A 14282-nucleotide genomic window follows, 5' to 3' on the forward strand; every position below is an offset into this window, starting at 1 on the left:
CTAGGCTGAAGGCTGTGGGGACCATAGTTTTAGGCAACATCTAGCTCAATTGGCATAACATAGTTTATATAAAGAAAATGTTTTACATTCTACTTTGGTGAGTAGCATCTGGGGTCCTAAAAGCCTGTGAGCTGCTATCTAAGATACTCTACTGGTTTCACCCCTTTGGGAGCAAGGGAGAATGAAGAAAGCTAAAGATACAAGGGAAAGATGAGTCCAAAGGACTAATGGACCACAACTACCACAGCCTCTACCGGACTGAGTCCAGTACAACTAGATGGTGCCTGGCTACCACTACTGACTGCTCTGACAGGGATCACAATAGACTGTCCTGGACAGAGCTGGAGAAAAATGTAGAACAAAATTCTAACTCACAAAAAAAGACCAAACTTACTGGCCTGACAGAGGCTGGAGAAACCCTGAGAGTATGGCCCCTGTACACCCGTTTAACTCAGCAATGAAATCACTGCTGTGGTTCACCCTTCAGCCAAAGATTAGACAGGCCCATTAAAAAAAACTAAAGGGGTACAACAGCCCAGGGGCAAGGACTTGAAGGTAGGAGAGGACAGGAAAGCTGATAATAGGGAACCCAAGGTCAAGAAGGGAGAGTGTTGACATGTCGTGAGGTTGTTAACCAATGTCATAAAACAATGTGTACTGTTTAATGAGAAGCTAGTTCATTCTGTAAACCTTTATCTAAAGTACAATAAAAAAAAATCTGTTTATAAGGAGCTATATGGGCATTGCAATCTGAAATGCCACAAGTTTATTACATGTATAAAATGCTCTGGAGTTTGGAGGTGAAATACTTTGGGAAAAAGTGGTCTGTCACATGTGCATTACTTGTCTTGTAGTTGCTAATCACAGCAAAGGGCTGTGTTTTATCCTAGACTAGGAAGTGTACTTCAGGCTCCTACAAACCAGACCGGCCAACTCCAGACCTTGTTTATCCATGGCCTCCAGCCTCAGGGACAGGCCACAGTTAGATGCATTTCTTTTCCTTGAACTAAGAAGTTCGGTAGACTAAGCAGGGAGGAATCGACAATTCCTAGGTGGCCCAGGTGACTGAAGACATTTACAAAGTTTTCCGGGCAGGTTTGGCCACTCGTGCTGAGGGTAAAAGGTTCTTGTGACAGATAGTCACTGGAAGGGATTTCTTACTGTCCCTAAAAATTAGTCATCTGTTCACTGTTGCAGTTGTGGGACTTCATATGGATGAAGTGGACAACTTAGGACACCACCCAGTTTGTCTGACTGCTAGGCAGGTTTACCCCAAGTTAGAGAAAATGGTTTGGGATAAAAAAGTACAGTTGGTACCACAGTAAGAAACATGAACGTTTCATTTTTTAAAACCCATTTCCTTGTAGCTAACTTTTCTCACATGAGATATTTTCTCTTAAGAACTGCCTTACTTCACTCTTCTTGCTGTGGTTTCTAAATGATAGCTGAAAATTTAGTCTCAGCGACTATATTCTCTTGGCCCCTAATACTGGATTAACCTACCACTTCCTAGTATAACAAAACACTTCAGATACTCAAACAATGCTGTGTTGGCTTCAGACATCTTGCACCACCCTCACTTCCTGAAAATAAAACATCTTAGTGAGATATTTATTACCTCAGTCTGAACATATTTCTTCACTCACATGAAACTCAAACTGAAATGACAGTCAACTGCAAGCAATAAATGTTTAATGAGTCACTTAGCCTGACCTTTCAAGATACTTTTTCATCTCTCAAACACTTTGTCAACCAAAATGAAAATAATAAAAAAAAAAATCTGATTATAGGGAGAGTCCATACTGAAGTGCTAATATTAGGTCTAAAACTAGTACAAATAGGCTCACTAAAAAAATGTTTTCATTAAAAAATAAGTTGCAAGTCTGAATGCTTAACATGCAAATTAATAAGTGCTAGCTGAACAACTATCTGACCATATTCTATAAGAGTAATCAAAGTCAAATTTGCCTCGATAAAGTAACTCACTGTGAGTACCTATTGTTCTTGTGTTTTACAATCATAAACTCTTATCCTCATAATAACTTTAAATTGCACATAAGTAAACAGACTCAACTTTGTTAAAAGACTAAGCAAGGCCACATAGTTAGTGGCAGAACCAGAACTAGAACTTGGTCCACCTAGTTCTTGCTGTGATTGGGCCCTTCCCTCTATGTCTCTACAAAGTTGCCTTGAATTGAAGAGGGGAGAGAGACAGGAGGCCTCCCTGGCCCCACTCACCTATTTAAGATTTTGCTTGCAGCAAGCTTTGGCTTGCTTCAAGCCACTTTTCTAAAAGAGCTATTTCATTTCCTATTTATCATCCTCTTTTCATTGATGGCAGGAAGATTCTAGAGGTCCCTGAGTATGTGTGAAACAAAGATAGCTATGGAGCACCTGTACTAACTCTCAACCTGGGATCGAGCTACATGTTGTAAGAGATAGTGCTAAAACGAGCTGAAAAGGGAAGCCTGATGAGAACAGGGTATGAAACATGGACCTACAACACAGGGATCTGGTTCACAGTCCTGGTTATGATGTTCAAACTGTGAATCAATGAGATGGCATTAGTATGTAGTAGGTATTTGCTTGTTGCTATTGCTTTTCTAATCAGAAGATACAACAATCACTTCAGGTAACTTCCATTTAATTTAACATTTATTTTCATTTTATATCCAGATGTCACATTTTCTACATTAAAATATTATCATGCTGGCTCCCCCCACCCCCTACACCCTCAGAAGAAAAAAAGGAAAGAACTTACACAACTTGAAAGATGGAATGCTCAGAGTAGAGAAGTTGCTATTGCACCCAAGTAACACAGAACACAAAGTGACCAAAGAGTAGACACGGCAGAGCTGCATAGAAGATAGCTTCAGGGCTAACATGAGGAAGGAGCAAGAATTACACTTCTAAAGCTTTTAAATGCTATCACTTGTGCCACAAGATTACCCTGAAAAGGCAAAGACAGGTCAGAAAGCAGGAACAAATAGGGGAAATTTCCCAAGGTGCTCTCTAACAGAGTTTAAAATATCCATAAAACACATGAGTGGTCACCTTTCTCCTTCCCATCCTGCCTTCTGCATCTGATAAACACTGTAGAAACTTGAACCCGCTGTTAACAAGTCAGAATGGAACGGGACTAGGTTTTGCTTTCTTCTTTTGATTCCACCCCAACTCTTCCAAGCGACAATTCTGTGAGTTATTTTAATTCTGTGATTCCTCTGCATGGAAACCCAGGATGGGTCGCCGAGACGAGGCATCTCACTCCTACCAGACACACCAGCCGTGCAAAGGTTGCATGATTCTGTGTTACTGAGAGGGACGACTGTAAGACACAAGAGTCCCAACTCGACACATAGTAAAATTAAAAGGAAAACAAAGCTTCCTTTGTAAATCTGTTCATCAGGAAGGAAAGAGCAAGTGGGCGGTAAGAGCCACCTGCTTAGAGCAGCAGCATAGCAGGGGCACAACAACGTAATCCAAAAGCCAAAGTTCAGAAAGAGCCTCATGCCTCTCCCTAAAGGAGGATCCTTTCAGACCTGATCTTGGCCCCTAATTTGGAGGCCAAAGCTTTATAACTTCAGATAGTGATGCTCTTAGGGGGTTTAGGGACCAGGTCGAGAAGACCCAAATAATGAGGACATTATTAGGCAACTACCTACGTCACTATGTACAAATACACACATCAGATAAGAAAACGTCACTTCCATCCCTGCAGCTATTTTAAACAAGGCATTGAAGATCCAGGCTTTCTGAATAGGAGATATTTTAAAGTCTGTTATCAGTTTAAAACATCGGAACACTGGCACATTATGTTACCTATTCTTTGTTTTTAATTACAGGGTAACATGGTAAACTTCAACACAAAGATGGGGATGGAGGAGTGCAAAAGGAATAAAGAAAATAGAACCAGTATTTCATAAGCGTATCGAGCCAGGGATGAAGTAGCAGCTAATGCTTTGCAGAGTCTCGAGGGTAAAACTCGCTCAGGGTGCTCTGCGGGATTCTCTTCAGCATTTCTTTGGGGAAGATTCGGAGCAGCTGCCAGCCAATGTCCAAGGTCTCGTAGACAGTACGGTTTTCATAAGGACCTTAAAAAAATTTTTGAGATTGAATTAATGAAGGCAAACTATTTGAGAAAAGGGAGAGGCACCTGGGCTAGAGTGGGGGGGATGTCTGCAGACGGGGGGCCTTGACCTGGGCTTTGGCAATTTGCTAGGATTTAAAGACCCTGAGCAATGGAAACCACACGTGAGCAACGTCTTGGGCCTAGACTCAGTGTTTGTCCAGAGATTAGTGAGAAAAGCAGCCTCACTAAGAGAAGAGAGAAGAGGCTGAATTTGCGGGAGACCAGTGCAGGTGCTCGGAAAGCGTAAATGCTGATGGAGCATCTGAATGCAGGTACACATCAATGGTTTTCAAAGTTGTTGTTACTATTTTTTAATAGCAGACTCATCCTTATCTCCCAAATAAATCTTGTAAGAGATACATGAGCCACCTGAATTGCTGGTTATAGGAAAAAGAATTTAACATTACCCAAAGTAATCTGATCTTTGCCCTTGTTTACTGAGCAGTAACTTTTGTCATTGTTGGGTGCTTTCAAGTTGATTCTGACTCATAGCGACCCCATGTGACAGAGCAGAACTGCCCCATAGGGTTTTTTTGGCTGTAATCTTTATGAAAGCAGATCACCAGGTCTTTCTCCCACAGAGCTGCTGGGTGGGTTCCAACTGCCAACCTTTCGGTTAGCTGCTAAGTGCTCAACCTTTGCTCCACCAGGGCTCCTTGAGATAACTCTAGACCCTTGAAATCTATTGAATGATATCTAAACAACACTGGAGGATTTACGCAAATGAATGGGGGACTAGCCATGCCACAAAGACCACCTGGCAGCCTGATACCAGCTGACTTCAGGGAGGAAGGGGAGCATGATTCAATCAATCATGCCTATGCAATAAGGCCTCCATCATGACTACGTAGTGAAGCCAATAAAGGCGGTGGACATAGAAGTTCTATGGGCTTCCTGGTTAGTAAAAGACATCCATGCATGTGGAAGGGTAATGTGCCTGTTGTGACATGGAAACTGCACTGGAACCCTCCCAGACCTCATCCTAGGCATCTGTTTGTATATTTTTTTGCTATAATAAAACTATAATCATACACATAGCACTCTGCATGAGTTCTGTGAATCATTCCATCGAATTATTGATCCCAAAGTAGCAGTAGGAGCCAACAGGTCAGAACTGAGGGCGCTCAGGGGGGATTCCTAAGCTTATGGCTGGCATCCTTAAGGGGCAGAGGAAAAACCCTGAATTTGTAGCCAGCAGATGAGAAGTTAGAATGTTGTATGGACTCCCAAACCTGTGGCTGTCACCTGCCTATTCAGCAGTCTGAAGAATGATGTTTAATTTAGTTCTAGGTGGCTAAGGTCAGCGAAAAGAAGTGCCACATGGATGGCTGATATAAGAATAACAGAGAAGTAACAAGTGGGGATTTGTTATATCCTCATAGTTGAGGACAGAATGGGATTTTGAAGTTCTCACATGATGCGGCTGGTGTCAGAAGTGGGATTTGCTAGCCCTACACTAGTAATATTCTATTCTGACCTCAGCGGTGGTTACAGTAGTTTTGTTTACACTGGAAGAATGCATCAAGCTGTACACTTAGGATCTGTGTATTGTCTGTTTATAAAATAAAATTTTACATTAACATTAAACTCTAAAAAGTATATGACTGTTCCTTTTTGAGGCAGAACTTCAATACCTTAAAAAAATAAAAATGAAGTTCTTCCGGTCAGAAAAGAACCAAGAACCTTAGCCATACTGATTCCTTGGTTGAAGAAGGCAGTGACAGGGTGGCAGGGTAGAGACCAAGCTAAACAACTTATAAATTCTACATATGATATGTAATCAAAAACGAAACAAAAAAACACTATACTCTTTTTAGTAAAGGGATAATTGATAAAATTGGCAATAAATTTAATCTGGCAATGGCATACAGGGAGTCAGAGGACTGGTGAGAAACGTGGTACTAAAGGCCCAGGATCACGAGACAAAAGCTTGGACTAGGGCCTGAAGATTCTGAGTGTAGTCTGACTCAAAGAGTGGTCAGAGACCAGCAGCTCTGGCATCACCTGGGAGCTTAGAGAACTACAGAACCTCTGGCTTCATTCAAATCCACTGAATCAGAAACTGCATTTTTAACAAGACCTCCAGTTACTCAAAAGCATATTAAAGTTTGAGGAACACTGGACTTAGACACTGAATGCAAATGAAAACAGAACAGGGTATTTTAAAAGAGGACAATACAAATTAGCCAGTAATTGATCACTGGGGAATAAATGACGGTTAAGAATAACGTCCAGCTACTAAGTTTGGTTACCTAGGGCAATGGTCATGCCAAAGGTAGACAGAAATTGAAAAGGGAATTGCTAGATAGAAGTCAGTTGGGAAAAAACTTTGGTTCTGACCATGTTGAGCCTGAGGGGGAATGGGAGCATGAATCATAAAGGTATTCCCTAAGGCATTAGGAGAGTGAGCCCTGGTGGCACAGTGGTTAAATGCTCAGCTACCAACCAGTGTGAACTCACCAGCTGCTCTGTGGGAGAAAGATGTGGCAGTCTGCTTCTGTAAGGATTTACAGCTTTGGAAACCCTATGAGGCAGTTCCACTCTGTCCTACAGGGTCACTATGAGTTGGAATCGACTCAACAGCAATGGGTTTGGTGTATAGGTTTAAGACATGTGGAGACATGGGATTAGAGCATTAGAAAGAAGGTAGTTAACAGCATAAGGTAAAAGTCAATGCTAGGAAAAAAAGCACATAAAGTAAGGTCACAAAGCCTCTTGGATCATTAACAATTAATTAAGGGGCAGGAATACAAGAAAGCAGAAAAGAGATGGAAACAGAAGATCAATCAGAAAAGTCCACAACTCCCACAGCCAGAGAAGGTCATTTCAGAAAGATTATTTATGATGAGGGAGAACCGGCAATGAGAAGTCACTGGAGCTAGTACAACAGAAGGCCGGTGGTAAGGAGGCTTCAGAAGTACAGATCATCTTTCAAGGAGTTTGGCAATGAAGGAAGGAAAACAGTAAGGTGGTAGACAAATAACTGGATAATCAAGTTAAGATTTTCCCAAGATGTTTAAAAGGCAGAGGGGAAGACCCAGCAAAAATATGGCCCAGGAGGAGACTGACAGAACTTCTTCTCTAACCAGAAGGAAAACCGAATAGAGGCCAAAATAAATGCTCTCAGGCTGGGAAAGAAATCTTCAAAATCACCCATGAGGCTGTTTATGTTCCTAAAAAGATAGCCATCTTACCCTGAGCAATAAAGTTCCTCTCAAACTTTTGTAGAAATTCCAAGTAAAGAAGATCATCTGAGGTAAGTGCTTCTTCTCCAACTACAGCTTTCATGGCTTGGACATCCTTGCCAATAGCATAGCAGGCATACTGAAGAGAGAAAAGGTTTAGATGAACGCAGGTATGACTACACATGAACAGTAGTCTAGGATATGTCAGTGTATTGCTGTAACTGTCATCCTAAGAGACCACAAAAGAAATTTCACTGTTATTTATAAACATAATTCATATAAAGTTCATATACAAATATAGGAAAAATTTATTATAGTGTCACTCAGAAGGGAGCGTTGAGGCATGTAGAAGAGACATTACCAATTCTCTACCAAAAAACACATTTCCTCAATATGTCAGTATGTCGAAACGAGTTTACATTTTACAGAGTGTTTTGAAACAAGAATTCATACTTAAACCACCGACAAGTTTGCTGTGTGGCTCCACTTAGTAAAAATATTTGTGATATCAGGTTTAGCATTTCTACTTTAAGGTCAAAAGTATTTTTCTTTATTTGCGGTTGGTGTACAACCTAACATATAAACAGAGGATTTCACAGAGCATAGAAAACTGTATACTTCAGTGTTCTGGTGACTGCTTAATATGTTAAGCAAGAAATATGTTAAAGTATCCTTTTATGAATGATTATTAAAATTACTAATAAAAACGTAAAACGGCTTTATTATTATTTTTTTATTTAGAAACTATACATCATTGGACATGGATTTCAAGCGTATATATTTTAATCTTACCAGTATTTATCCTTATGAGAAAAAGACTAATTGGGTTCTAATGAGTTATAGTCTACATCAAGCCTACATTAAAATTCTACTAATGCAGGAGGTACACACACACACACATGCTTACTTTTTTTTCTTTTTGGATGGAGGAGAAGAAAAGTGATAAGGGAGAAATACAAGAGGTGTAAGACAGTAAAGAGTAGAATGACAAAGGTACTCATTTCTTTCAAACACCATTCTCAGGAGGACATACGTACCAGCTGGTTGGACACGTCAGCATGATCCTTTCTGGTCATACCTTCTCCGATAGCAGACTTCATTAACCGTGATAATGAGGGTAGCACATTAATAGGTGGGTAAATCTTAGGTGGAACAGGAGAAAAAAATTATTTACATTGTCAAATCCTAAAAGTGAAATCTACAAAACAGTACAAGACTATACTGAAAGTCTACAAATTTTCTCCATCTGTCTTACAGTACCATAGTCTCAAATCTAAATGGTATTCTGAACTGATTCATAACATCATATAGAAAACTAAGAGCTTAAAAATAATTCCACCTAAAAGCTGATTTTAGAAGCCAGTATCTATTAGAGATCCATCAAAAATCTTTTTTTTTTTTTTAAGTTAATAACATGATTGGGAAATTATACCATTATGGAATAAAATACCCCCGAAAGTTCTTTGGGATAACTGACTCCATTTTAAGGCACAATAAAGAAAAGTGAAAATTTAATTCTTAATTCTAGCACTTAGTCACATCAGAATTTTAGTATACAGAAACAATTCTATTATAGAAATCAAGTTGATCTTTTCTAAACAAAATAATTCCTAAGAGCAAAAGCCAAAGTCACAAAACAGTACCAATTAAGAGGAGGTTTAAATAAGTTGCACAGCATTGTTCAAAAATCAAATACCTGTCTATTATGCAGCTGCCTGTCCACATAGATTTGACCCTCTGTAATATATCCAGTCAAGTCAGGGATGGGGTGGGTGATATCTACCAGAGGAAGACATTTTACATTAAACATGGCGTTTTAGTTAAAGTGACCATTTGATATAACCAAACCCACAAGAAGTTAATCTGTTTTACCTACAGCATTTACCTGGAACAATGCTACACAAAAGACTTTTCTGCAGTGACATCTATGCTGGCCCATTAGGCAGCTACTAGCAACACGTGGCTATTGAGTCCCTGAAATGTGGCTAATGCAACTGAAAAACTGGATTTCAAATTTTATTTAATATTAATTAATTTAAACTAAAATAACTACATGTGGCTAGCAGCTACCACACTAGGCAGTTTGTTTCCAGCACACTGTTAGACATGTGTTGGTACTATGAGGTAAATTAGCTACCCTCAAAAAAAAGCACTATTTCTTCTAGTTATGTGACCTCCCCCCAAAATATAAATAAAATTCCATTTCTAAACATGAAGTTCCCTTGCAGAAATTTGTCAACCTGACATATATACTGAGAACATTACTGAGAGAATATTCTCAGTTCACAAGCCATAATAGATGGAAATGTAACATCTGAACATGGAAAATATAAAGATATTAGACAAGTAAAGGAACAGTACTCACGCAGGAAAGAGGTCCCAAAAAGCAATACATTTCTACATCTGTTAAATAACATAGGAAAGTGACTATTTCCCAGGAAAAAATCATTTTCATATCAGGAGGCAGCAGAGTACAATGGTTAGTGTGAATTACAAATTCAGACTATATTACTTCTTAACCTTGGCAAATTATTTTACCTCCCTGTGCCTCAGAGTACAACACCAACCTCAAAGTTGCTATGAGGATCAAATGAGTTAATAGTTATAAAGTAATCAGAACAGTGCTCAACACAGTGAGTTAGTACTGTTTTTGAAAACATCTCATAAAAGTAATTTTTAAAAACTGAGATAAGGACAAAAAGGCAATAATGTAAGAGAAATGCCAAACGATCTTCACCCCCGAAGCCACTCTGAGCACACGCTCAGAGGCACTGCACTGGGCGCCTTCACATACGGAATACAAGAAAGCAGATTCTAACCTGCCTTTGGTGATCATTCTGTTCTCTGAAGTCTGTGGTGTTTACTTTCTATGCCTTCGTTCGGCACTGCACATAAGCTGCCTTAAATTATTGACGCACATACACAAAATATGTCCTCAACTAGATTTAGTAAATTAAGTAGAGGCCACAAATTGTTTTTTTTTTTTGCAATTCCTTAGATATAATGATATATAAATTTCAATAAGTGAAATTTAGTGAGTGCCTTCTGCTTAATAAACAAAATAAATGAAAATTAAAAAAATTCAAATTACAAAGAAAATTGATTTTTCTTCTACAAAATGATAATTACAGGTAATTTTTAAAAGAAAAAAAATTATTCTACCTAAGGCGAACTCTTGGAGGATAAGCTCTCAAAAGAATTTCAACTCCAAAAGTCATGTGGTCAAAGGGAAAAGAAAAAAAAAAGTTATATAGTCTTCTCTCTTAGACTCAAAGTCCTTAGAACGATTAAAACCCCATTGCCTTGAGTTGATTCCAACGCACAGCAACCCTATAGCATGCAGTAGGATTGCTCTGTAGGATTTCCAAGGCTATGATCTTTATGGAATCAAACTGCCACGTCTTTCTCCTGTGGAGTGGCTGGTGAGTTTGAACCACCAAGCTTTTGATTAGCAGCCGAGTGCTTAACTGCTGTACCACCAGGGCTCCTCTTACAATGATTAAAAAAAAAAAAAGATTAGATCTACTATATTCTAAAAACTGAGAACTTACCATCATTAGGCATGGTGAGAATTGGGATCTGAGTAATAGAGCCATTTCTACCTTCCACTCGGCCAGCACGTTCATATATTGTCGCTAAATCTGTATACATGTAACCTGGGAAACCTCGACGACCTGGAACTTCTTCTCTGGCTGCTGAAACCTAACAGTAAATCAAGGAAAAGAATATCACACACCAGAATATTAAAAGTAAAGTTTGGTTAGAATATGTTTGTTTGAACATGTTTTAGAAATATCTTCGAGAAACATAACTTCAAATTATCCTGCAACGAAAATGATGACAATAGGGGATCAAAAGTTTTTTGTTAAAACCATATTGCCATAATGTAAATCTTTAAACAGTTTTGCTAGAAGAAAATCTACTTGCAATTTTATAAATTGAAGACAGTTTTAAAACTGAGAGAACATTTTTTGTTCACGAGGTACAGTTCATGCTATGGACCTGGCCATATTTATGACAAAAGTGAAGGAAATGTAGGCCTGGATTTACGTGCCACATTTACCCATATTGTTTAACTCTCACGACAGCACTATGAGAGAAGAGAATGTTGTTATCCCCAATTTACAGTTGGAATCAAGAGTCAGATAAGTTAAATAATTTCCCAAGACCACAAAGCTAGCAGTCTGTTCCACTGCACAAAATAAGAATAGTAATGATGGTCTTTCTCTTAAGAGATATGCACAGTAGAACACAGGCATATATATTAACTAATCTACAACCACCAAGAACCCTAAAGCATCACAAGGTGCAACTTTTAAGGATATTTTGAAACCTTCGACAGAGTGAACTGTAATAGTTCTACTCAGAACGTGGTCTGGAGTTACCAGTGTTCAATAATAGAGAAACTGAGATGAGCATCTAAAAACTTTAATGGCAATTTGACAGAATAATTTCATGTCTGTTAAATCTAATAATAAAAAACATTCAGGGCTTGTACATTACAAATCTTTAAAATTTTTTTCACTTTTATAATAATTCATTTCTACTGTATTTTATAAAAGTATTAGTCTGCAATAGATAGGGAAACAAAAAACTAGTCCTTCACCAGCTAGTCTGAAAAAGCACTGTAATAGAGTGAAATATGGAGAACGATTTTAGGGAATTTTAAGAATCTAGATAATTATATAGCATACCCCTTCAGAGGTCTTCTTCCTTTCTACGTGCTTACTCAAAATTTCAGTAACTTGTAGAACAAATATCCTAAAACTTCTGAGACGTACTGGTAGATTCTTAACACTGTTCCTCAAAAAACACGGGGTTTTCTGAAGGAAAAAGTTCTGAAAGGTACTGCCAGAAAATGGTCTTCATCTATTTAAACGCTAACATCATTAAAAGTGGAATCCTGAAGATGGTTAAACACTGACAATCTGGGTAGAGACAAACTTTTTGGGAAAGGAATGAAGAAATAGCTGGCATTATTTACTCCCTTTCACAATCAGTTCTTAATCCAGAGAGAGAGTAACAGCATGATAAATTCATTGATAACTTAAATCTCACCTTCTAATCATTTTGCCAAGTTGAGAGATACAAAAGATGCCTTATTTTCCTTTCTGATTAGGGTATTCTATTGATAAATAGATAATAAAGTTTAAAAAACATGAGAAAAGAAAAATGAAAACTTGCTAAGGTCAAGATAACCCCAAAAATGGACCTGTTTTAATTGAGAAAAAAAAATTAATTGAACAGTTACCATGGTCAAGCACCAGATCCTCTCTGATAACAACAGGTATAAAAAATGAAAAGCAAAAAACAAAAAGTTACCTCTCGGAGTGCTTCAGCATAAGAACTCATGTCTGTGAGGATAACCAGTACGTGCTTCTCACACTGGTAGGCCAGAAATTCGGCTGTGGTTAGAGCCAGGCGGGGAGTGATGATTCGCTCAATGCTGAAATGGGACATTAAGTCCTATGTCACTCAGATGAAAAGGCCAAAAACAAATCCAAAAGATTCTAGAAATAGTATACAGTCTTCCTTTTCAAAGTTTAAACAAATTGTTACTTTAAAAACTCCCAAGCAAGGCAGAGATGTTTCATACATTTTATAATAAGAATTATTTACTGCTACAAAGTGTAAGTTGATTACTTTATAAATGCCTCATAATTTCTCAGAACGATATAAGTATCTCAAAACTAAGAGGGTGAGAGAAAGTGGGAAAAGAAATAGAGGCCAGATTTCTCAGTCAAGAGAAAAGAGTGATTTCCTAAGTATCCACTCTGTGTATGTGCTAGGCAATTTATAATGTAGGTGTGATCTTATTTTAATATGTAAAACAATCCTGTGAGACAAGTATTTTTTGTCTCTCGCCTGCTAACCGAAAGGTCAATGGTTTGAACCTATGAGCCCCTCTGAGAGAGAAAGATGTGGCAGTCTGCTTCCATAAAAATTTACCACTCTCAAAACCCTATGGGGCAGCAGTTCTACAGAGTCCTATGGGGTTGCTATGAGTCGGAACCTACTCAATTTCAACTGGTTTGGTTTTGGTTTAGTCTTAGAAAAGAGGAGCCCTGGTGGTGCAATGGTTAAGTGCTAACCGAAAGGTGGGCAGTTCTGACCCACAAGATGCTCAGTGGGAGAAAAGACCTGGTGATCTGCTCCTGTAAGGATTTCAGCCTCGGAGGCCCTATACACAGTTCTACTATGTCCTATGGGGTAACTCTGAGTCAGAATCGACTCAACAACAATAGTCTCAGAAAACAAGGTAACATTTTTGATCCTGGTGAAAAGAAGAAATAGCTAGCTTTATTTACTTACGTTGGGTCATTAGCCAAATTCAAAAAGAGGCAGACATTGTCCATTGAGCCATTTTCTTCAAAGTCGGACTTGAAGAATCGGGCGGTTTCCATGTTTACCTAAATAGCAATAATTTAATCAGTGCTAGGAGAAGAAAATTCTTAACATCTATTCCTAATCAAGGCCAGGCCATGAATCTGAATTTTTCCTATTCTTAAGCTTTCAAACACCCAAAAGGTTCCCGTACAAGCCAACCGAGTGAACAGCCTGCTGCAGGCCAGAGGAGCATCAATCTTCAGTCTCACAGTCAAATGCTAAATTTCACTCTGTGGTCTGGCCAACACGTCAAGTTGGCAATTTCTCCACCTGTGTCCACCTAGAGAGAGTCAGCTATTTATGTGTAGTTTACCACACTGTTCCATTAACACAAATATTTAGTTTTACACACTGCACTAAAATCGAAAATAATTATACTTACGCCCATAGCAGCAAATACGATTGCGAAATTCTCTTCACTGTAGTCTGCTACGTCTTTGGATTTCTTTACCAAACCAGCCTGACGACAGATTTGAGCTGCAATCTGATGAGGATTATAAAAGAACTGAGTTAAAATCTAGGATTACATGTCTACAAAGAAGTAAGTTTTATCTAACTTTCTGGAATTGTAATTACGAATG

General features: G+C 38.6%; 1 protein-coding gene across 1 annotated transcript in view; it reads right to left on the reverse strand.

Annotated features, from left to right (window-relative positions):
* Nucleotides 1-2637: 2637 nt before the first annotated feature.
* Nucleotides 2638-14282, reverse strand: part of ATP6V1B2 (ATPase H+ transporting V1 subunit B2) — a 28372-nt gene continuing 16727 nt past the window's right edge. The window contains exons 7-14 of the mRNA XM_064272732.1: nt 14084-14185; nt 13627-13724; nt 12637-12760; nt 10866-11016; nt 9011-9093; nt 8352-8456; nt 7324-7453; nt 2638-4091 (exon numbers count right to left, since the gene is read on the reverse strand). Of these exons, the coding sequence (XP_064128802.1) occupies nt 3952-4091; nt 7324-7453; nt 8352-8456; nt 9011-9093; nt 10866-11016; nt 12637-12760; nt 13627-13724; nt 14084-14185 (933 nt within the window). The 3' untranslated portion in view covers nt 2638-3951. The remainder of the gene's footprint in view (nt 4092-7323; nt 7454-8351; nt 8457-9010; nt 9094-10865; nt 11017-12636; nt 12761-13626; nt 13725-14083; nt 14186-14282) is intronic.

This window comes from Loxodonta africana, chromosome 19 (genome assembly GCF_030014295.1).
Source record: "Loxodonta africana isolate mLoxAfr1 chromosome 19, mLoxAfr1.hap2, whole genome shotgun sequence".
Taxonomy (NCBI): domain Eukaryota; kingdom Metazoa; phylum Chordata; class Mammalia; order Proboscidea; family Elephantidae; genus Loxodonta; species Loxodonta africana.